The 21917-nt window shown below is 37.9% G+C and overlaps 1 protein-coding gene across 1 annotated transcript in view; it reads left to right on the top strand.

The window, feature by feature from the left end:
- IPO11 (importin 11) overlaps positions 1-21917 on the top strand; it is a 215062-nt gene that overhangs the window by 161583 nt on the left and 31562 nt on the right. Inside the window, exons 28-29 of the mRNA XM_003782731.3 lie at positions 8245-8340; positions 17263-17347. Of these exons, the coding sequence (XP_003782779.1) occupies positions 8245-8340; positions 17263-17347 (181 nt within the window). The remainder of the gene's footprint in view (positions 1-8244; positions 8341-17262; positions 17348-21917) is intronic.

The following is a 21917-nucleotide window of genomic DNA, read 5'->3' as shown; positions in this document are numbered from 1 at the left end:
TTTTTTGTCCGGGGCTGGGTTTGAACCCACCACCTCTGGCATATGGGGCCGGCGCCCTACTCCTTTGAGCCACAGGCTCCGCCCGCCTCCTGCTTTGTTTTTATTTCGGGGTAATGTCTTGGCTATTTGAGTTTTTTTCTGATTTCATATAAATTAAAGTATTATTTTTTCAAGATCTTTAAAGTACAACAGTGGAGCTTTAATTAGGGATTGCATTAAAATTGTATATTGCTTTGAGTAATATGGACATTAACAATGTTGATTCTTCCCAACGATGAGCATGGTATGTTTTTCCATTTGTTAACATCTTCAGCTATTTCTTTTCTTAGAGTTTCATAGTTCTCTTTATAGAGATCTTTCACATCCTTTGTTAGGTAACTCCCAAATATTTCATCTTCTTTGGCACTACTGTGAAAGGAATAGAGTCCTTAACTGTTTTTTCAGATTGACTATCGTTGATATATATAAAGGCTACAGATTTATGAGTGTTGATTTTGTAACATGAGATGCTGCTGTATTCCTTGTTCACTTCTAAGAGTTTTGTTGTAGAATCCCTGGTGTTTTCCAGATGTAAAAATCATATCATCTCTGAAGAATGAAAGTTTGATCTCCTCTGACCTTATATGGATAAGCTTGATTGCCTTTTCTTGCCTAATTGCAATGGCTAAGACTTCATTACAATGTTTAAAAGCAGTGGAGATAATGAGCAGCCTTGCCTGGTTCGTGATCTGACTGGAAATGATTTCAATTTAACTCCATTCAATAAGATATTGTCTGTGGCTTTTCTGTAGATGGCCTCTATCAGTTTAAGAAATGTCTCTTGTATACCAGTTTTCTTAAGTGTTCTGATAGTGAAAAGATGCTGGATATTATCAAAAGCTTTTTCTGCATCAATTGAGAGAATCATATGGTCTTTGTTTTTTAATTTGTTTACGTACTGAATTATAGTTATATATTTATGTATATTGAACCAGCCTTGAGACCCTGGGATAAAACCCACTTGGTTATGGTGTATAATTTATTTGATGTGTTGCTGGATTCTATTTGCTAGGATCTTGTTGAATATTTTTGCATCAATATTAATTTGTGATATCAGTCTATAATTTTCTTGTTGAGTCTTTTTCTGGTTTGGGGATCAAGGTGATGTTTGCTTCATAGAATGTGTTGGGTAGTGTTCCTTCTTTTTCTATATTTTGGAAAAGATTAAGTAATATAGGTGCTAGTTCCTCTTTAAAGGTTTAGTAGAATTCTGATGTGAAGCCATCTGGTCCCAGGCTTTTCTTTTTAGGGAGATTTTGTATAGTTGATGCTATTTCAGAACTTGGTATAGGCCTGTTCAATATTTCTACTTCATTCTGGCTAAGACTAGGAAGGTGGTATGCTTCCAAGTATTGTCTGTTTCCTTCAGATTTTTGTATTTCTGAGAATAGAGTATCTTGTAATATTCATTAAGGATTTTTTGAATTTCTGAGGAGTCTGTTGTTATTTTGTCTTTGCCATTTCTGATTGATGAAATTAGAGATTTTACTCTTTTTTTCCTGGTTAGGTTAGCCAAAGGTTTATCTATTTTATTGACCTTTTCAAAAAGCAACTTTTAGATGTATTAATTATAAGTATACAGATTGCTGTTGTTACTGAGTTCAACTTTTATTCCATGTTGGTTCGAGAAGATGCAAGGAATAATTTCCATTCTTTTAAACGTGCTGAGGTTAGCCTTTTGACCTAAGATGTGATCAGTTTTGGAGGATGTTCTATGGGTTGATGAGAAGAATGTGTATTCAGTTTTGTTAGGACAGAGTGTTCTGTAGATATCTGTTAAATCCAGTTGTTAAATGGTTAAGTTTGAGTCTAAAATATCTTTGCTGATTTTCTTTTTGGAGCATCTATCCAATGCTGTCAAAGGAGTGTTAAAATCTCTGACTGTTATGGTGCTGCAGGAAATCAAGTTGCATGTCTGTTAGAGTCTCTCTTATAAATTGAGGTGCATTTTGGTTGGGTGCATAAATGTTAGTAATTGAAATCTCATCATGTTGAGTGTTACCCTTAACAAATATGAAGTGTCCATCCTTATCTTTCCTTACTTTTGTTGGTTTAAAGCCTATTGTATCTGTGAATACAAATGCAACATCTGCTTTTTTCTGATTTCCATTTCCTAAAATATAGATAACCATCCCTTCACCCTGAGTCTATGTTTATCTTTTAAGGTAAGATGAGATTCTTGTAGACAGCAGATATCTGACCTGAGTTTTTGTATACAGTCAGCCAACCTGTGCCTCTTTAGAGGACAATTTAAACCATTCACATTAATTAAGAATATTGATAAGCCTGGTAGAATTTTGGGTATCAAGTTTCTCAAAAGTCCATTGGACATTTTTAATCCTTTTGCCACTGTGGAAGTTGGAATTTGATCAAAAATTTCTGAGTGAGTTTACTTTGGTGGTAGAGGATTGCACTGGCCATTATGGAGGATAGGTGTGAGAATATCCTGGAGAGCTGGTTTAGTTATGGCATTTTTCTTCAACATGTGAATGTCAATAAAGTATTTAATTTTTCCATCATAAATGAATCTCAGTTTAGTTGGATACAGGAACCTGGGTTGAAAATTATTTTGTTTTAGGAGATTAAAAGTTGATGGCCACCCTCTTCTAGCTTGTACAGTTTCAGCCAAGAGATCTGTAGTCATTCTGATATTCTTCCCCTTGTAGGTTATGGTTTTCTTATGTTCGGCTGCTTGCAGAATTTTCTCCTTCATATTAACTTTGGCAGAGTTAATTATAATTTGTTTGGGAGGTGCCTTATTTGGGTTGAATCATGCTGGGGTTCTGAAGCTGTCTGAGTTTCACAATCTCTTGGCAAGTCTGGGAAATTCTCTTTGATTATCTTACGGAGTAGAGCATCTGAGCCTTTTGAAGCCACCTTGTCACCGTCAGGAATTTCTATAAGGTGAATATTAGTTTTCTTTGAATTATCAAAGATCTCGCTGAGAGAATGATCTGTTTTTGCTCTCCACTTCTCTTACTCTTTGAGGGTTTGGGAATGTTCAAAAGCTTTGTCTTCAATGTCAAAAATCCTTTCTTCTGCCTGTTCCATTCTGTTACTGAGGTATTCTACTGTATTTCTCAGGTCTTTGAGGGCTGCAAATTCTTTTCTCAATATGTCAAAACCTTTGGTGATTTTGTCTTTCTATTCATCGAATTCTTGAGACAACTTTTGAAATGCTCCTTGAATTTCTAATTCCAACTTTACCTCCATTCTATTAATCTTATTTGCAATCCAAATTCTGAATTTGATTTCTGACATGTCAGCCATTTGATTATGAATGGGATCTTCTGGTGTGTCTGCCATGTCATTCCTTGGAGGTGTTGATCTACTCTGATTGTTCACATTGCAGGAGTTTTTCCGCTGATTTGGCCCAATGAGTATTTTACATCATTGGCTAGATGAGCAGATACAGTGAAGTTGGGTTGTGGTATCCTGGAGTACAGATTAACCAGCCCCTTTGCCCAAGAGCTAGGACTAGTGTTCGTACCTTTTTCCCTAGAGCTTTGCAAAGGACTTGTACAGTGCTATGGCCTGAGACACTGAGGACCTCCTTGCTGTGGTGGGGCTAAGTGGTTCTGTTTTGTTTTCAGCTGGTCTCTGTCCAATCCTAGTGAATCACTAACTCTGGTTTGAAGTCTCAGCTATGGAGAACTACCAGGAACTAAATCACCTTGCCCCCCATGGTCAACAAGTGAAAAAGGAAAATCAAATCTTCCTACAACCACACACCCAGGGTACCACTTTGGATAGTCTTTGGGTAACTGGCCCAGGTCAAGAGTTCCAAATCAATTGTCCCAGTCAGTACCCAGTCTCAAATGGGAGAGTTCAAAAGGTCTCCAGCAATTAGATAGCAGGGGTGTGCTGGCACCTTGAGTATGACTTGCTCCGGTGTTCTGTGGAGTCAGAAGGACCCACCCAGCAAATGAATTCATCCAGGAAGATTGATGCTTCCTTCCCCACCTTCAACCTCTGTCACACCCAGTCACTGGTAACCCCACAGGGCTGTGACCCACTTTCCTCCAACAAGCAGATGCTCTAGGGGTTTGCACCTGCCTGAGTCACAGGGGGATCTATGCCTCCTCTGCCAGACCGCTGCTTCCCCGGCAGGGGAAGCGGCAGCCTGACAACCTCCGGTGCTTTATGGAAGCTGGGGTGATTCACTCAATTCCAGCCCTGCCCCAAATCGATGTTGCTGTCACTTATATTCTCACAGAGTTAGCGTTTCTGTCCTGGATATTCCCCTGCATGCCAGGCCCTGTTTGAGTTCACAGAAACTGTGACTCCAGCCTTGCCCTGTGCTGCTGCCGTTATGCCAGTTCTCACGGAGCCAGTGTCTCTGTTTCTGCTGCACTCTGTGTTGGGGCAGGCGCATTTGAGCTCACACTCAGCTCTTAGTTCCTGCCTCTCCTTGGGCTGGTACTTGCATACAGCTCTCATTTTCTACTTCTCCCTGGGCTGGTGCTGTTGCCCCACCTGCTTTTGTCTCAGCTATGTTCCCCCTGGGGGCCGGGTGCTTCTTAGGCTCACTAAAGCAGTACTTCTGACTCAGCCCTGCCCTGGGAGTATGCCATCTCTACATGCATAAGTCTCCCCCCAACCCCAGCTGCCACCAGCTTTGCCTGGCTTTCTCTGGTTACTAAGAGCGGCAGGGAATGTCTCCAAAATATCCCCAGGATTGTGAGCCCTATTGTTCCTGCCACTGCTGCTGCCGCTCTGTGCCACGGGGCACCCCTTCTCCCTCTCCCTCTCAGTCCACAGTCCTCTCTTTAACCCCATTTCACGGAATCAACACAGACCTGTGACAGGCCACACCTTGTCCACATCTCTCAAGAAAATGTCCTTGAATCTGGACTCCATGGGGTACAGGCTTCCAGACCTTGGGGTAAGAGTGGAGGGAAGTGCTGGGAGTACAGAATTACAGATAGAGATTATATACAGTTTTATGCCTGGCTAGAGAGTGTCACTAGAGTTAGTGGCTCCTCTCTGGGGAAGGAGTTACAGTTTTTAGAGGGTATCTCCAGTAGGATAAAATAGGAGGATATCAGAACTCTGCTTGCTTTTTTGTAGAAAGTATACTGCAAACCATTCTCATGGGGGAGAGGACTCCTGTCTGCTTGGCAATGGATTTTGTACCTATTGTTTGTTTCCTTGGGGTCGCAGCTTGCCTCAGCAGAGTTGATGTGCGTTCTTCAACCTTCTCTCTTAGCTCAGCTCCAAACCATCAGCTTACTTGCTAAACTGTTGTCCTTTAACTCTCCTTCTAGACTGGAGCCTCTGTGGAAAGCTGGCTCCAGTTGGCCATCTTGCCTCCACACCCCCACCCCCACCCCCACCCCCGCGCCTGGAAGACTCTTTTAATGGAACTTCTTGTTTTACATTTTTAAATTGATACGTAATAACTGTACATAGTTAGGAAGAACATGTGAATAGTGCTACAATAAAAAACGTGGGTGTACACATATCTCTTCCATATATTGATTTCCTTTCTTTTACTGGTATATGCCCACTAGTAGGATTGTTGGATCATGTGATAATTATATTTTAATTTTGTGAAGAACTTTCATACAGTTTTCCTTAGTTGCTGTACTAATTTGCATGTAATATATGCGTACAACATCTAATGATAAAATCGGGGTAATTAGGATATTCATCACCTCAAACATATTTCTTTGTGTTGGGAACATTTCAAATCTTCTATTTTGAAGTGTATAATAAATTACTAACTATAATCACACCACTATGCTATGAAATACTGGAATCTACTCCTTCCATCTAACTATTTTAGTTCCCATTAACCAATCTCCCTTCTTCCTTCCCTCCCCACCCTTTCCCATGACTCTCCCAGCTTCTGCTCACCGTCATTCTCCTCTGCCTCCATGAGATCAACTTTCAGATCCCACACGTGAATGAGAACCTGCAGTGTTTATCTTTCTGAGCTTGGCTTATTTCACTTAACACAGTGTCTTCCAGTTCCATCCATGTTGATACGGGATAGACACATTCCATTGTGTCTAAACACCACATTTTCTTTATCCATTCATCTATTGATGAACACTTGGATTCCACAGTCTGGCCACCATCTCAGCCTCCCACCTCTGACTGACTTCAACTCCACTCTGTAATAGCCATTTTAACTAGGTTCAATTTGCATTTCCCTGATGATCAGTGATGTTCTGATCAAGCATTTTTTCATATACTTCTTGGCCATTTCCATGTCTTCTTTTAAGAGGTATCTGTTCAGATCTTTTGGCCAGTTTTAATTGAGCTGTTTGGGGGGTTTTTGCTATCATTCCAGTTTCTTACATATTCTGTTACATATTCCATAATTCCTGTTGGATGCTTAGTTTGCATATGTCTCCTCCCATTCAGCAGATTGTCTTTTTGTTGTTTCTTGTGTGGAAATGTTTTAGCCATTTCATTTGTCTTATTTTTGCTTGTGTTGCCTGTGCTTTTAAAGTCTTATCAAAAAAAAATCTTTGACCATGCCAGTGTCCTAAAGCATTTCCCATTTTTTTCCCCTAGTAGTTTTATAGTTGTGAACTAAATGGTTAGCTATTTTAAATTGCCCATGAACTTTATGGACAGCCTGTATAACTTTTCTTTTTATTGATCCCAGAATATGGCTTAGGAATTTCTCTTAACTCTTTTTCTTCAGTTTGCCTCTGTAGTCTATCTCCCCAGATTCCTCATGTCTCTTTGCCCCAACAACCATTGATCAAATACATTTTTTCTTTCCAAAAATTTACGTGAATGAGTCATACCATATGTCTTAGCCTTTTGAGACTGGTTTATTTCTCCTGTCAAGTTTTTGAGATGTAGATATGTCATTGTGTTTATATGTAGTTTGTTCCTTTTTGTTGCTGAGTATTATTCCATTGCATAAATGTTCCACAATCTATTGATTTATTCAGCAATTCATGACATTTGAGTTGTTTATAGTTTGAGGCTGTTACAAGTAAAGCAACCATAAAGGTTCACATGCAGGTTTTAGAATAATTATTTGGTCCTGCGTAAATACCTATAGGTGTGATTGCTTACTTGCCTGGTATATGCTAACTTTATGAAAACTGACAAATATAAATTCAAACTGACAAAGATAAATTCTTTTCCACAATGAACGTGCCATTTTGTATTCTTACTAGCAACTTCCACGAGTTCCTGTTGTTTCTCATCCGGGCTAGCTGTTGGTGTTATAGGTCCTCTTAATTTTATATTTAATTAAAATCTTGTGATTTGGCCAGGCACAGTGTCTCATGCCTCTAATCTTAGCACTCTGGAGGCCAAGGAGAGTGGATTGCCTGAGCTCAGGAGTTTGAGGCCAGCCTGAGCAAGAGCAAGACCCCATCTCAAAAAATAGCCAGGCATTGTGTCTGGCAGCTGTAGTCCCAGCTGCCTGAGAGGCTGACGCAATAGGATCACTTGAGCCCGAGAGTTTGAGGTTGCTGTGAGCTGTGACGCCACTGCTGAAGGTGTCAAAGTGAGACTCTACCAAAAGAAAAAAATTCATGCTGTCTGTGTATATTCTTTGTAAAAAGTCTGTTCAAATTTTTGCCTTTTTTAAAAAAGACAGGTTCTCACTATGCTACCCAGGCCAGGCTGCAGTGGCTATTCACAGGCATGTTCAGAGGTTACTGTGGCCTTGAGCTCCTGGGCTCAAGCAGTTCTCCCACCCTAGTCTCCTAAGTTGCTGGAATACACGTGTGTGGCACACTGTGCCTAGTGTTTATTTTAAGTTGAAATTATTTTTCTTCTTCTTGTGTTTTCAGAGCTTTAAAAAAGAGGTATTCTAGATCTATATCCTTTATTAGATATTCCTTTTACAAATGTTTTCAATAAAATACGGTGTGTCTTTATTTTTCTTGGCAATATTTTTAAAAGAGCAGAGATTCGTAATTATCAGCACTTTTGTATCTTTGTAGTTATGAAATTAATATGAAATTTATTTTAAATCTGAGAATTTTTAAGTATCTTTATCTAATCTACCCCCTTTAGTTTTTATATACACTAATAATCTAGTGAAAGAGAAATTTTTAGTGTTATATGCAAAGGTAATATATTTGTTTTAAGAGCTATATTTTTAAAGTTTGTTTTGTGTTTTAAAACATAAATTTCACATTCAAGAAGATATTTAGAATACAAAAAGGAAAAGAATTACCTGTTAAAATACCGCAGCTAACCTGTTTTGCTCTCCTTTTATTTTAGTGTTATCCAAGATAAATTCTGTGGGATTATAAACATCTCAGTGGAGGGCCTGCATGATGTCATGACAGAAGACTCTGAAACAGGAACTTATAAAGAGTAGGTGGATCATTTAATCAAATTGGATTGGGAGGGTGATTAAATACATGCTGCATGATTTTTGTTTACCATCATCACCATATAAGCGCAGTATGGAAATTTTGCAAGCTGTCTTCTGCACAAAAAAGAAAAAAGTTTTTGTTATTTTGCTTATAATGTTTATTGTTTGATCTTGAGATCAGCTTCATTACAGTACAGTGACACATTGAATTGAGCTTCTTTGATGTAATCATCATTTTATGATTTAAGATCCCAGGCATATTTTAGCATATAAATTCCTTTCTTCAGATGTTTCAAACATGTTCTTTTTTAAAACTTACAAAGTCCTGCTACCCTTTAGGTAAGAGATAGGTAAAGGGATGAATTACTTTGTATTTGCATGGTTAAGGCAACGCTAGTGCCTTTAAGATGTTGTGGGGGATGGTGTTCATGTTATTATCAATGATTCTGAAATAGAGTAGTTAAAATTATATTATTTGAATGAATAGTTAAAGTCATGTTATCAAGAATGCTAGCCAGGGACAGCACTTGTGCCTCAATCAGTGGGGCACCAGCTCCATATACCAAGGGTGGCAGGTTCAAATCCGGCCCCAGCCAAACTGCAACAATAAAAAATATAAATAAAAATATCCAGGCGTTGTGGCAGGCACCTATAGTCCCAGCTACTCGGGAGGCTGAGGCAAGAGAATTGCCTAAGCCCAAGAGCTGAAACTTGCTATGAGCTGTGACGCCACAGCATTCTACCAAGGGCAACAAAGTGAAACTCTGTCTCTAAAAAAAAAAGAATGCTAGCCAGGTGTGGTGGCTCACATGTGTAATCCTAGCACTTTAGAAGGCTATGGTGGGAGGATTGCTTTAGGTCAGGAGTTTATGCAACATAGTGAGACCCTCCCATCTCTAAAAATATTTAAAAATATTTAAAATATTTAAAATAATATTTTAATTTAAGCTGGGTGTAATTGTGTGTACCTGTAGTCCTAGCTATTTTGAGGGCAGAGGCAGGAAGATTCCTTGAGCTCAGGAGTTTGAGGCTATCATGAGCTATGATCACATCACTCCCTCCAGCCTAGGCACCAGTGAAAGAACCTGTCTTAAAAAAACAGAAAAAGAATGTTAATCTCATTTTTCACAACTATTAATTTGAATTTTTAAAAAATTAATTAATTAAGCCTGGCGGCTCACACCTGTAATCCCAGCACTCTAGGAGGCTAAGGCAGGTGGATTTCCTGAGCTCAGGAGTTTGAGACCAGCCTAAGCAAGAGCAAGACCCTGTCTCTACTAAAATACAAAAAATAGCCAGGCATTATGGCAGGTGCCTCTTGTCCCAGCTACTCAGGAGGCTGAGGCAAAAGGATTGCTTGAACCGAGGAGTTTGAGGTTGCTGTGAGCTATGATGCTATAGCACTCTTCCTAGGGTAACAGAATGAGTTTCTGTCTCAGGAAAAAAAAAAAGAAAGAAAGAAAAGAAAAATTAATCATTGTATCCTTTTGTGATTAGAATTGCCATACCTTTCATCTTGTTATTACTATTAATAAAGTTTCACATAATGAGAAGAAAGGCTTTGTAAGATTCCCAACCACAGGACTTCTTTTTGTTAATAACATATTAAACCTTTTTCTTGTTCTTTATAAAGCCATCTATAATAAATGGAAAATATTTTTATTTGAATCTCATTTTGTTGAAAAATGCCCAATGCACATATATATTGTTAAATCTTATTAAACATACATAAACAAAATTTATCTAACATGTAACTTAGCTTTGAGAAAAGTAGAGCCCATATGAAGTAGAAACAGCCAACTGTGAGGCCACAAAGCAAGAATGTAAAATTGTTTGTGCATGTGGACAATTTAAAAACAAATTTTATAAGCTTATGGTACATGACTGTAAATAGTGTGTTTTTATACATAATATGTGATAAAGTCTATAATTATTTATGAAATATTTAGGATATGTTCAGGTGTTCCTTCCCCTCTTTGGAGTATATAGTTTGGTTTGGGGGAGGGCATGGCTGGCAGCACAGTGAAAATACTAGTGAAGATTCAAGGCAGGTGGGGCGTGGTGGCTCACACCTATAATCCCAGCACTCTGGGAGGCCACAGTGGGCAGATTGCCTGAGCTCAGGATTTCAAGACTAGCCTGAACAAGAGTAAGACCCCATCTCTACTAAAAATAGAAAAACTAGCTGATCATTGTGTAGTCCTGCTACCTAGGAGGCTAAGGCAAGAGAATCTCTTGAGCCCAAGAGTTTGAGGTTGTTGTGAGCTATGACACTGTGACTCTCAACCCAATTATCTAGTGCAGTCTCATGATATTAAAAATTAGGATACCAAAGCTCAGAAAAGATGCAGTGACACAGCAAATTTGTGGAAGAGTCAAGATGAAAACCAGAGTCTTCTGACTCAATATGCCTTCTTTCAACTATGAAGAAATTTGGTTTGGAAAGAGAAAATGTTGGAAGTAAGGAAGACAAACTGACTAGGAGATGATTATCAGGATCCAAAGTAGAAAGGCCTAGATTTGAAAGTAGTGTTCATGGGTAGCTGGAAGGTATGAGCACTGTTTCCAGCCCACCCCCCAGAATTGTTTGGTGATATCTTTTTACCCTGGGGCATATTTGGTATATGAAAGCACAGTGGGGAAACAAGTTATCCAACTTTTCTGAGTCTCAGTTTCTAAGAGTAATTTAGACTAGGTCTGCTGATATATCTTCCACTTTTAAACAGTTTATTCAAGGAAAGTCAATCTTTCTGGTTCTGTTAATTTATATTGTCTCAATTGAGTAGAAATTAGAGCAAATGAAGCATATGAGAGCTTACCAGAGAAACAGAACCAATAGAAGAAAAAAGATACATGTATAAAGAAGCTTATTGTAAGGAATTGTCTTCTATGATTATGGAAGCAGAGGAGTCCAAGATGCACTGTTGGTAAGCCGGAGACCTGGGAGAGCCTACGATGTAAGTTCTAGTCCAAGTCTAAAGGCAAGAGAAGAGTATCCCAACTGGAAGCAGAGGGATAGATTCTCCCTTAGTGTTTCTGTTCTATTCAGATTGACTGAGGCCTACCCACACTGGGGAGGGCAACCTGCTTTACCCAGTCTACAAATTCAAAAGCTATTCTCATCTAGAAATAGCAACAGTGATATACCAGAATAATGTGTAATTAAATTTCTGAGCATGCGCTGGCTAAGTCAAGTTTGCAAAAACAATCATACTAAGAAAGCCTGATTGACAGATCATCTTTTCATTCTGACTATAGCAGACACTGTGCTTGTGAGAAAGCAGCTGAGTCTCTGTCCGGAAAGAGCTCACAAAAGGGGAAACAGGGACCAAGGGAGCAATGCTAGCTGCAGGAGAGGAGGGGGTCCAGGGATACTGAGAATAACTGCTAAGGATATGTGATCTATTGGAGCTAGCATGTAAGTAACCTGTGGGAAATACAAAGAATTGTGGACTATAGTCTGTAGTCAGTTGGGGCCCACTGGTGATTTCCACATGGAAATGGCATGATCAGATTTATCCTTAGAAAGATCATATATAAAATGATTCATCCTTTTAGAAGAAGAAGAGATTCATCTTGAGAGTTTATGAATGTGGGTTTATTTTTTTGTTGGAATTTTTGTTTTATTTATTTTTGGATTTTTTTGGGGGGGTTATTTCATTAAGCCAGGAAATGTGTGTGTCTGTATGTGTGTATGTGTGTATATATATATAATTTTTATTTATTTATTTTTTTTTTCAGTTTTTGGCCAGGGCTGGGTTTGAACCCAACACCTCCGGCATATGAGGCTGGCACCCTACTCCTCTGAGCCACAGGCGCTGCCCAGCCAGGAAAATATATTAATGAGGCTAGAGATTTGCCTTCTTTGCCTTCTGCTTATCTGGTTAAAGTATTTTCCATATTTTTTCTTAAATAACATTTAGTTGTCAGGAACATTGGGAAATGAGATTGACAATCCATTGCCAAAGTTTAGGAAGTAAAAATGAAGAATTTATGCAGTATTTTAGAAAGCCTAGAGGCAATAAAATTGATTGGAAGACTGTGGGTTTTGTAGCTAGAGAGTATAAAATATACCAGCTATAAAGAACATAGGTCCCGGTATCTTTCTCCACTTCCTCCTCTCTGATTCTGTCTCATTCTTAAAAGCCCAGTTTCTCACAGGAAGAAGTTGATGGGGTGCTATTCTATGCTGACCCTCAATCTACAACTCTAGCTTTTTTTCTTGCCTCCCTGGATTCATTTTTATTCTGCAAACATACCGTGCACTTTTATATGTGTAGCTTGACTTGTAATGTTTTCGTTTCCTTGGTGTGTCATGCCCTCAGCCTTGCCCTGCTTTGCAAGCTTCTGCTTCTAAAACTCCTTTCCATACGTACAGGAAGAATTCATTGCACCACTCCCGTTTCTTCATGGCCGGTTGCCTATACTACTCATACACAGCATTTAGGTAGCTGTTTATATTCTGTCTCCTGACCTTAAGCGGATTTGAGACACTGCATAAGAAAAACACAGGCTCATTATAATAGGAAACTATTAACTCAGTATTGATGGTATTTAAATAAGAAACCTTGACTGGAGAAACCTGTTACATCAGGATATAAAGCTTAGCTGTGAGCTTTCTAACTACCTGGGCAAAAAGAAAGATACTAGGAATTACATTGCTCTTATTTCCACTGTTAGGTTTACCAAGTGTTAAAAGCGTGAGATGAATTCAATTTAGCAGAGTTTACTTGAGCAAAGAGCTGATTGACCAGTTGGACAGCCCCCAGAACCAGAAAGGATTCAGAGTGATTCTGGGGCTGCTGCACGCTGGGATAATATTTATGGACAGAAAAAAGAAAATAAGATACAGAAAAGGGAAGTGAGACACATAAACAGTAGCGTGTAAACAGCTGGATTGGTTACAGCTGAACGTTTGCCTCACTCAAACACTATTGAACAGTTAGGCTGTCTGTGCTTGACTGAAACTCTGTGTTTAGTACAAGAGCAGGTTACAGTCTGTTAACACTTTGTCAGGTTATAGTTCACTACGTATGGAAGAACCTTTAGGCGGAATCTCTAAAATATGTTAGGAGGCAGCTTTACACTTAACACAGGAGAAGGGAGACAGTTTCTTGGCCTGAGCCCAGAAATGAATTTTTCATAAGGTATTTACATAAAGGACTGTAAGAGGACTTTCAGTCAGCTTTAACAATAAAGAATTAGTGATCTCTCACGTCAAAGGTGGCTCCAGGATTAGCTTATAGCCTTAGCAACAGCACCAAAGACCCAGGTGCTTTCTACTCTGTCCCTTAGTACATTAACCTTGTCTGTAGGTTACCTTCCCTCATTGGTAAAAAGTAGTTCTAGGCATAGTTAGTAGCGTTGCCAGCGACAGGCTTGTAATTTCCTTTTATCTTGTATCTTTCAAGTTCAAGGTAAACCTTCTCTAGAAATCATTTCTTCAGACCTCCGCTCAGGTATAATTGTCCAGAATTCCTTAAACCCCTGTTGAAAGTAATCATTGTCCAGGGGAATAGGATCTTCATGACTGAGCCACTGGCACTAGGGCTACAGCCAGCTTTCTCTGAAGCATATGGTGGCGTGGAAGAAGAGGATAACTGGACAGCTTTAGGGTTCAGCTGGGAAGGAGGTTCATGTGGCAACCAAAGTGTCCACCTCAAAGAGCAACTGAATAATGTTGTCAGTTTTGGTTTATATGAAGCAATCTGTAAATTGTTCTGTATATTAGCCTAGCTGAGACCAGTAACATTTTTTAAAAAATCATTGTTAAAAATCAGTTTCATGGGGGCCAGAGAGATATAAATATGAGCAGGATGCACTTTTGGTGGCTTTGCTATGATACTGTTGTCCCATGACAACATTGGCATCAATATTATGGAGGAAGTGATGAGAAAGATTACAGAGGAACTTGTGAGAAAGATTACAGAGGAACTTCTGAGCAATGCAGATTCTCAGGCTTCACCCAGACCTACCGAGCTAGAAACTCTGGGGATGAGGCTTAGCATTTAACAAACACTTCAGGTCACTCAGATGCAAAGCTCCAATTTGAGGATCACTGATACTGGACATCAAGAACATGACTTAAATACTTGGCCTTTGCCACCAGCTGTCCCACCTTTGCTCACAGACAGGTTGCAGGTAGACTGCGACAGGCTTTTATCAGACAGTTGTCTGGTTGTTCAGGTGCTGAAATAAAGGCAAATTTGAAGCATTCAAATTCAGTACTCTGAAGTAGGAAATAGTTCATTTAAGTAGGAAAAATTTAAAGGCATATACTCTTTATTAGTGTTTCATGAATGTTTGTAAATTCAGCCTTACATTTCTCATCTGTAAAGTGGCTAAATTACTTAAGGTACCGAGATTGTATGGATTAAATGAAAAATCTTAATAGAAGTAAGTGCCTTTTAAATAAGAAATGATTTTAAAGGTTTCATGTTTCATTGCTTGTTGGTTGTGTTTGACTGGTTTGAGTTGCTTGTTGAGAAAGATTCTGATTAGCTGACTAGAGTGCCTGGATCTATTCATTGATCCTGGCGGTGAGTGTAGAGTGGAGGAGTGGCTGCCTTGTGCTCACATTAGCTGTTTTAAACTCTTATTGTTACTGTTTTATTAGTATTACTATTATTATAGTTATAGTCTATACATTTTATCATATTAGAAATCTATTCTCATATGCCCTTTATATAAAACATGATTTTTGCCTGTTTTTATTCTTTGTCAGTAAAATGAGACTTTTAATTGAAAATTTTCCAGTAGGAGAGAGTTTCACCTTTGGTCTTTTCAATCCAATTTTTAAAAAGTTTTTACTTTTTACCTTCCAAAGATGCAAATGAATGCAAATTGCCGAATTGAAAAGCAAAATCTTGGCTCGGCGCCTGTGGCTCAAGCGGCTAAGGCACCAGCCACATACACCTAAGGTGGCGGGTTCGAATCCCCAGCCCGGGCCTGCCAAACCACAATGAGGGCTGCAATCAAAAAATGGCCAGGTGTTGTGGCAGGCGCCTGTAGTCCCAGTTACTTGGGGGGCTGAGGCAGGAGACTTGCTTGAGCCCAGGAGTTGCAGGTTGCTGTGAGCTATGATGCCATGGCACTCTACCCAGGGGGATAGCTTGAGGCTCCGTCTCAAAAAAAAAAAAAGAAAAGCAAAATCTTCTGTTCTTTGGCTAGTTGTTGATCATAGAAAGAAACAAAATTATGTGTGTATATAGTGTATTTTGTATATATATTATGCATGCATCCAGAATGTGCTCCATTATTAGTGTGATAAATCTTTTAACTCAGGGAAGGCAGAATAGAGAGTTTTACTATATAAGTAAGTTAATGGATTTTAGAATGTGGTGAAAGAATTTGATGCAAAATAAAGCATGGTTCCATGGAGACCCATATGTGTTACAGTTAGAATCCAAGTTTGCAACAGGTATAAAATGGCTGGTATAAAGGAAGCTCATCTTATTACTCAGTTCTAAAATACCAACTGGGATATAGACCTTTTTAAAGCGTTTCACTTTATGAAATAGCTTTTAGGTTGATAGAGTGAGGTAATTTTCTTCCTTTGTCCCAAAGTCCACTGTCTAGTGGCTGTGCCATGGTAGAGGAGAGTGTTGTAGTTCTAAGAGGTCAAGGCCATGCAGTGAGTTAGGGGCTGTGTTCCTGCTGTGTTTCAGGACTTAGGATTTCTGGCCTAAGGTTCTAACTCTGACCACACCAGTGACTAGAGCAGAAGCAGTTGCTCCAACCATTAATTTTTTAATGATGGAGAACGAGAATGAAAGAGGCCCCTATCTGCTGCAGGAGTGAGTCCCATCAGGAATCATTCCCCATCATTTCTGATATCAGCACTTGTTGGAGTCAAGCATTGCCCTTCATCTGTACTTGATAGGAAACATAAGAGAAACCAAGCTTTCTTTGGTACAGTCTATTGGTTAGGAACCTATGACACTGATAAATAACTGAATTCTTCTATTCTAAATTAGGAAACAGTGGGTTTGTTCCTTCACTAGATAATGTTCATTTCTGCCTGGAACCTGTGTTAACAGAACAGGAAACTATGTTTCTATTATCTCTGCTAATGGTGAAGAGCAATGGTGCAGATAATCAGAACAAAATGATTTACAACTGTCTCAAAGGTACAAGTGCAATCAGGGGACAAGTTCTTCATAACACAGTACTATCTTTGGAGCACAAAGTAGATTGTTACAAAATGAATAGTGTTTTAGTGATGTTATTTAAATTATCGCATGTGGCTGGGCGCAGTAGGTCACGCCTGTAATCCTAGCCCTCTGGGAGGCCAAGGCAAGTGGATTTCTTGAGCTCAGGAGTTTAAGACCAGCCTGAGCAGAGTGAGACCTCATCTCTAAAAATAGCCAGGCACCATGGCAGGCACCTGTAGTCCCAGCTACCTGGGAGGCTAAGGCAAGAGGATCACTTGAGCCCAAGAGTTTGAGGTTGCTATGATGCCACAGCAGTCTACCAAGGGTGACCAAGTAAGACTCTGTCTAAATAAATAAATAAATAAGTTTTTGCATGTGTAATAATCTGTAGGCATATAACGATTAGGAGAACAAAAGTATTAATTTGAGGTGTTTGTATCATTTGTTTTAGAAAAATATAAAGGGCTTACATGCCTTGCTTTATGGAGTGATGTTTGGTTTAAAAATTGCCTATAAATGAATTTATTACACTTAACTATCCTAAGTGCCTAAGTAAAAGCCTCTAAAATTTTTTAGTGTGGTGCTGTTTAAAGTGAATATTTTCCATAAAAATGTTTTCTTAATTGCGTATCTAATTTATCTACTGTTTTCCTCACATTTCGTTGCATGGAAGCATTTGTGTTCTTAGTGATTTTGAGGACTTATTTTTAATTTTAAGTATGTTATAGATATTTTCATTTAAAACATGTTTTCTAAAAATTATTGTAGCTGTATGTTGATGTCTCATCTTGAGGAACCAAAAGTAACAGAAGATGAAGAACCACCCACAGAGCAAGATAAGAGGAAAAAGATGGTAAGTTATAAAAGTACCTTCTAAAAATTAAGAACCATATATTGTGGTCATTTTCTACAGGTTTGGAAATACCTGTCAGGACACTTGTCTATCTATCTATATATCTAGCCATCTATTCCTGTTGCGAGATACCTAGTAAGGTACCTGAGTTTTGAAATTTGGAGTGTACCCTCAAATAGATAAATTGTATTCCTTGTACAAGAAGATGAAGTTAACTTTTGATCTGAAGTAATTGTTGCTTGGCTTAGCAAAGAGGAGGATTTACTCCTTTACTTAGAGAAAACACATGACCTGCAAACCTTATTTAAATTGAAATAGTTACTCTTCTATTTTGAGGAGATGTACTACAGTTGCTTGAATTTCCTATTATTTCACAGATCTTCACAATGAACTTTTTCTGATCTGTATCACAGGCTTTTATAAAATTGCCCTTAAATTAATTGCTAACCTGTTTTGAAAATCATTAATTCTCTCTTTTTGAAAACTACTAATGCTTAGTAGAGGAATCTGATAAGAAAAATTTTAAAAATGGGAAATATTTAAAATATTTTATTATTTTTTTTAATTACTTATAATCTTGAAATTTTAAATAGATATTTTGACTATGAACATGAAATATACATACACATTTTTTTTCCTTTTTGCTTTTGCAATCTCTTCTAGTCTTCTGGCCTCATTGTTTACTAACTCCATTGTACCTCTTTCCTCATTGGCAAAATGAATGGTTAGAATAGCTCATAGTTAGAGTAAATAAATCAATATATAAAATGGTTATAGTACACATGCCCACATTCAGTCAGATGGGGACAATTTAGACATGTCAGTTTACCTAACTTGCACAGCTTTGTGGTGTCAGAGGAAACTGCAATACTTGGAGAAGTCCCATGCAGTCGTGGGAGCACATGCAGATTTCACACAGACAGTTGTCCTGGCCTACAGTTGATTCTCCCCTGCCATCATCAGCACCCCGATGAAATGACATTGCATGAAATGATGCTATGCAACACCCTGCTGTACAGTCATGCACTGCCTAACACTGGCTCATTCAATAGCAGCCCCTATATGGGATTATAGATTATAATACTATATTTTTACTGGACCTTTTCTATGTTCACATACACCAGTGCTGACCATTGTGTTACATGTGTTCAGTACAGGAATATGCTAGTTACATAGCCTGGGAGCAGCAGTCATTACCACACAGGCTGGGTATGGAGTAGGTGCTACCACCTGGGTTTGTAAGTGAACACTCTTACTGTAGAAAACTGCCTGAGAACATGTTTCTCAGAATGTATTGTGGTTTTAAGTGGCTGTGTACTTACTGAAGTATTTTTCTCTTGAAATTAAACTGTTAGTGTGGTATCCTAAATATATGCAAAGTGTATTTTCTTACTTACAGTGATGTCAGACTCTAGGTATAATCTAATAGTTTGTCTCTCCCATCCCCTACACACTCACTTTTTTTTTAAATTCTATTTACTAAATCATAACTGTGTAGATTAATGCAATCATGTGGTACAATGTGCTGGTTTTATATACAATTTGAAATATTTTCATCAAACTGGTTAACACAGCCTTCATGGTATTTTCTTAGTTATTGTGTTAAGACATTTATATTCTACACCTAGGAGATTTCACATGTACCCTTGTAAGATGCACTATAGGTGTGGTCCCACCAATTATCCTCCCTCCACCCATCCTCTTCCCTCCCTCTCCCCTTTTTTCCTTCTTCTTGGGCTACAATTGGGTTATAGCTTTCTTAAGCTATTAATTGGTTTCATAGTAGGGCTGAGTACATTGGATACTTTTTCTTCCATTCTTGAGATACTTTGCTAAGAAGAATATTTTCCAGCTCCATCCATGTAAACTTGTAAGAGGTAAAGTCTCCATCTTTCTTTAAGGCTGCATAATATTCCATGGTATACATATACCACAATTTATTAATCCATTCATGGGTCGATGGGCACTTGGGCTTCTTCCATGACTTAGCAATTGTGAATTGGGCTGCAATAAACATTCTGGTACAAATATCTTTGTTATAATGTGATTTTTGGTCTTCTGGGTATATACCTAGTAGAGGAATTATGGGATCGAATGGCAGGTCTATTTTTAGATCCCTAAGTGATCTCCAAACATCTTTCCAAAAGGAACATATTAGTTTACATTTCCACCAGCAGTGGAGAAGTGTTCCCTTTTCTCCATATCCACGCCAACATCTCGGGTTTTGGAATTTTGTGATGTGAGCTAATCTTACTAGAGTTAGGTGATATCTCAAAGTAGTTTTGATTTGCATTTCTCTGATGATTAAGGATGATGAGCATTTTTTTCATGTGTCTGTAGGCCATGCACCTGTCTTCTTCAGAAAAGTTTCAAGAGTTTTCCCTGCACTTTCTTCTCATATTTTTATTGTTTCATATCTTAAGTTTAAATCTTTAATCCAGTGAGAGTCTATCTTAGTTAATGATGAGAGGTGTGGGTCCAAGTTTCAGCCTTCCACAGGTCGCCAGCCAGTTCAGCTAGCACCATTTGTTAAATAAGGAATCTTTTCCTCACAGGGGGAAAAGGGTTCATCTCCTGCTTCTCTATTCTGTTCCATACATCTGCCTCTCTGTTTTTGCAGTGCCATGCTGTTTTGATCACTATCAATTTATAGTATAGTCTGAGGTCTGATAGTGTGATTCCTCCTGCTTTGTTTTTATTTCTGAGTAATATCTTGGCTATTTGAGGTTTTTTCTGATTCCATATAAAACAAAGTATTATTTTTTTGAGATCTTTAAAGTACGACAGTGGAGCTTTAATAGGGATTACATTAAAGTTGTGTATTGCTTTGGGTAATATGGACATTTTAACAATGCTGATTCTTCCCAACCATGAGCATGGTATGTTTTTCCATTTGTTAACATCTTCAGCTATTTCTTTTCTTAGAGTTTCATAGTTCTCTTTATAGAAATCTTTCACATCCTTTGTGAGGTAAACTCCCCAATATCTCATCTTCTTTGGCACTACTGTGAATGGAATACAGTCCTTGACTATTTGTTCAGCTTGACTATTGTTGGTATATATAAAGGCTACCGATTTATGAGTGTTGATTTTGTATCCTGAGACACTGCTGTATTCCTTGATTACTTCTAAGAGTTTTGTAGTAGAATCCCTGGTGTTTTCCAGATATACAGTCATAGCACCTGCGAAGAGTGAAAGTTTGATCTCCTCTGACCCTACATGGATACCCATGATCACCTTTTCTTCCCTAATTGCGATAGCTAAAACTTCCATTACAATGTTAAAGAGCAATGGAGACAATGGGCAACCTTGCCTGGTTCCTAATCTGAGTGGAAATGATTTCATTTTAACTCCATTCAAAACAATATTGGGTATGAGTTTGCTGTAGATGGCCTCTATCAGTTTAAGAAATGTCCCGTCTGTACCCATTTTCTTAAGTGTTCTGATCGTGAAAGGATGCTGGATATTATCAAAAGCTTTTTATGGTCAGTGCCTATGGCTCAACGAGTAGGGCGCCAGTCCCAGAGGTGGTGGGTTCAAACCCAGCCCTAGCCAAAAACTGCAAATAAAATAAAATAAAATGTATTTTTTAAAAAAAGCTTTTTCTGCATCAATTGAGAGAATCAAATGGTCTTTGTTTTTTAATTTGTTTATGTGCTGAATTATATTTATAGATTTACATATATTGAACCTACCTTGAGACCCTAATATTGACTTTATCATTGGTATTATAGAAAACAAAATATTTTTCTTCATAAGATTCTGAACTAGAAAATAGGTATTCAGTCATCAACTTTCATGCCTATTTTATTAATGTCACTTAGTGTGGTAGATTTACCCTTAGCAAATAAATCAAAATATGTTTTTCATTCTGTATCTAATCCTCAACATCATATAATGGTTTAATTCTAACTTTATCTTCAAGGTAAGTGAAATATTATCTCAAAGATCAGTGTAAGAGCATAGTTTTAGGAATAGCACTTAAGTTCTATGGTTCACTTTTGTGATCCTGAATTTTATTTGAGAGCTGGTTATTTTCTAATTATCAGTCTAATTATATGAAATTATAGAAAAATCATTTTTAAGTGGCTGATTTTATTTGAAATTATTCATTGTTTAGTTATTTCATATAGATTTATATTGTCATCTCTACTACGATTTCCAGTGCCTTAGTTTTATGGATATGCTGATAGCACAACAGTTTTTAATTAAAGCTAGGATTATGTATCTTAACCTTGAATATATTTAATTATGATTACAGTACTAACTTTCTAATAAATTTAAACACACAGAATTAGTTAGCTTTGTCTCTTCAGAGTTACAAATACAAATTATCTTTGTCAGTAATTACATCATCATTCTTATTATGTCTTTAGCATTAGAAATTTTTGAGAACTAGAGATATCTTGGTTGTTATTTCAAAAGGAAAAGGGAAGCATTTGCTGATAGATGATTGTGAATTCTTATTTTTTAAAAATCAGCAAAAGTTTTTCTCATTATAAAATGAAATTGCGTACTTGGAAGAAGAAGGATAGGTACTTAGTTCCAGATCATATAAGTAAAAATTTGA

Source organism: Otolemur garnettii, unplaced genomic scaffold, assembly GCF_000181295.1.
Source record: "Otolemur garnettii isolate 467f Iridium unplaced genomic scaffold, OtoGar3 scaffold00005, whole genome shotgun sequence".
In the NCBI taxonomy this organism is placed as follows: Eukaryota; Metazoa; Chordata; class Mammalia; order Primates; family Galagidae; genus Otolemur; species Otolemur garnettii.
This window is presented reverse-complemented; position numbering and strand designations above follow the sequence as displayed.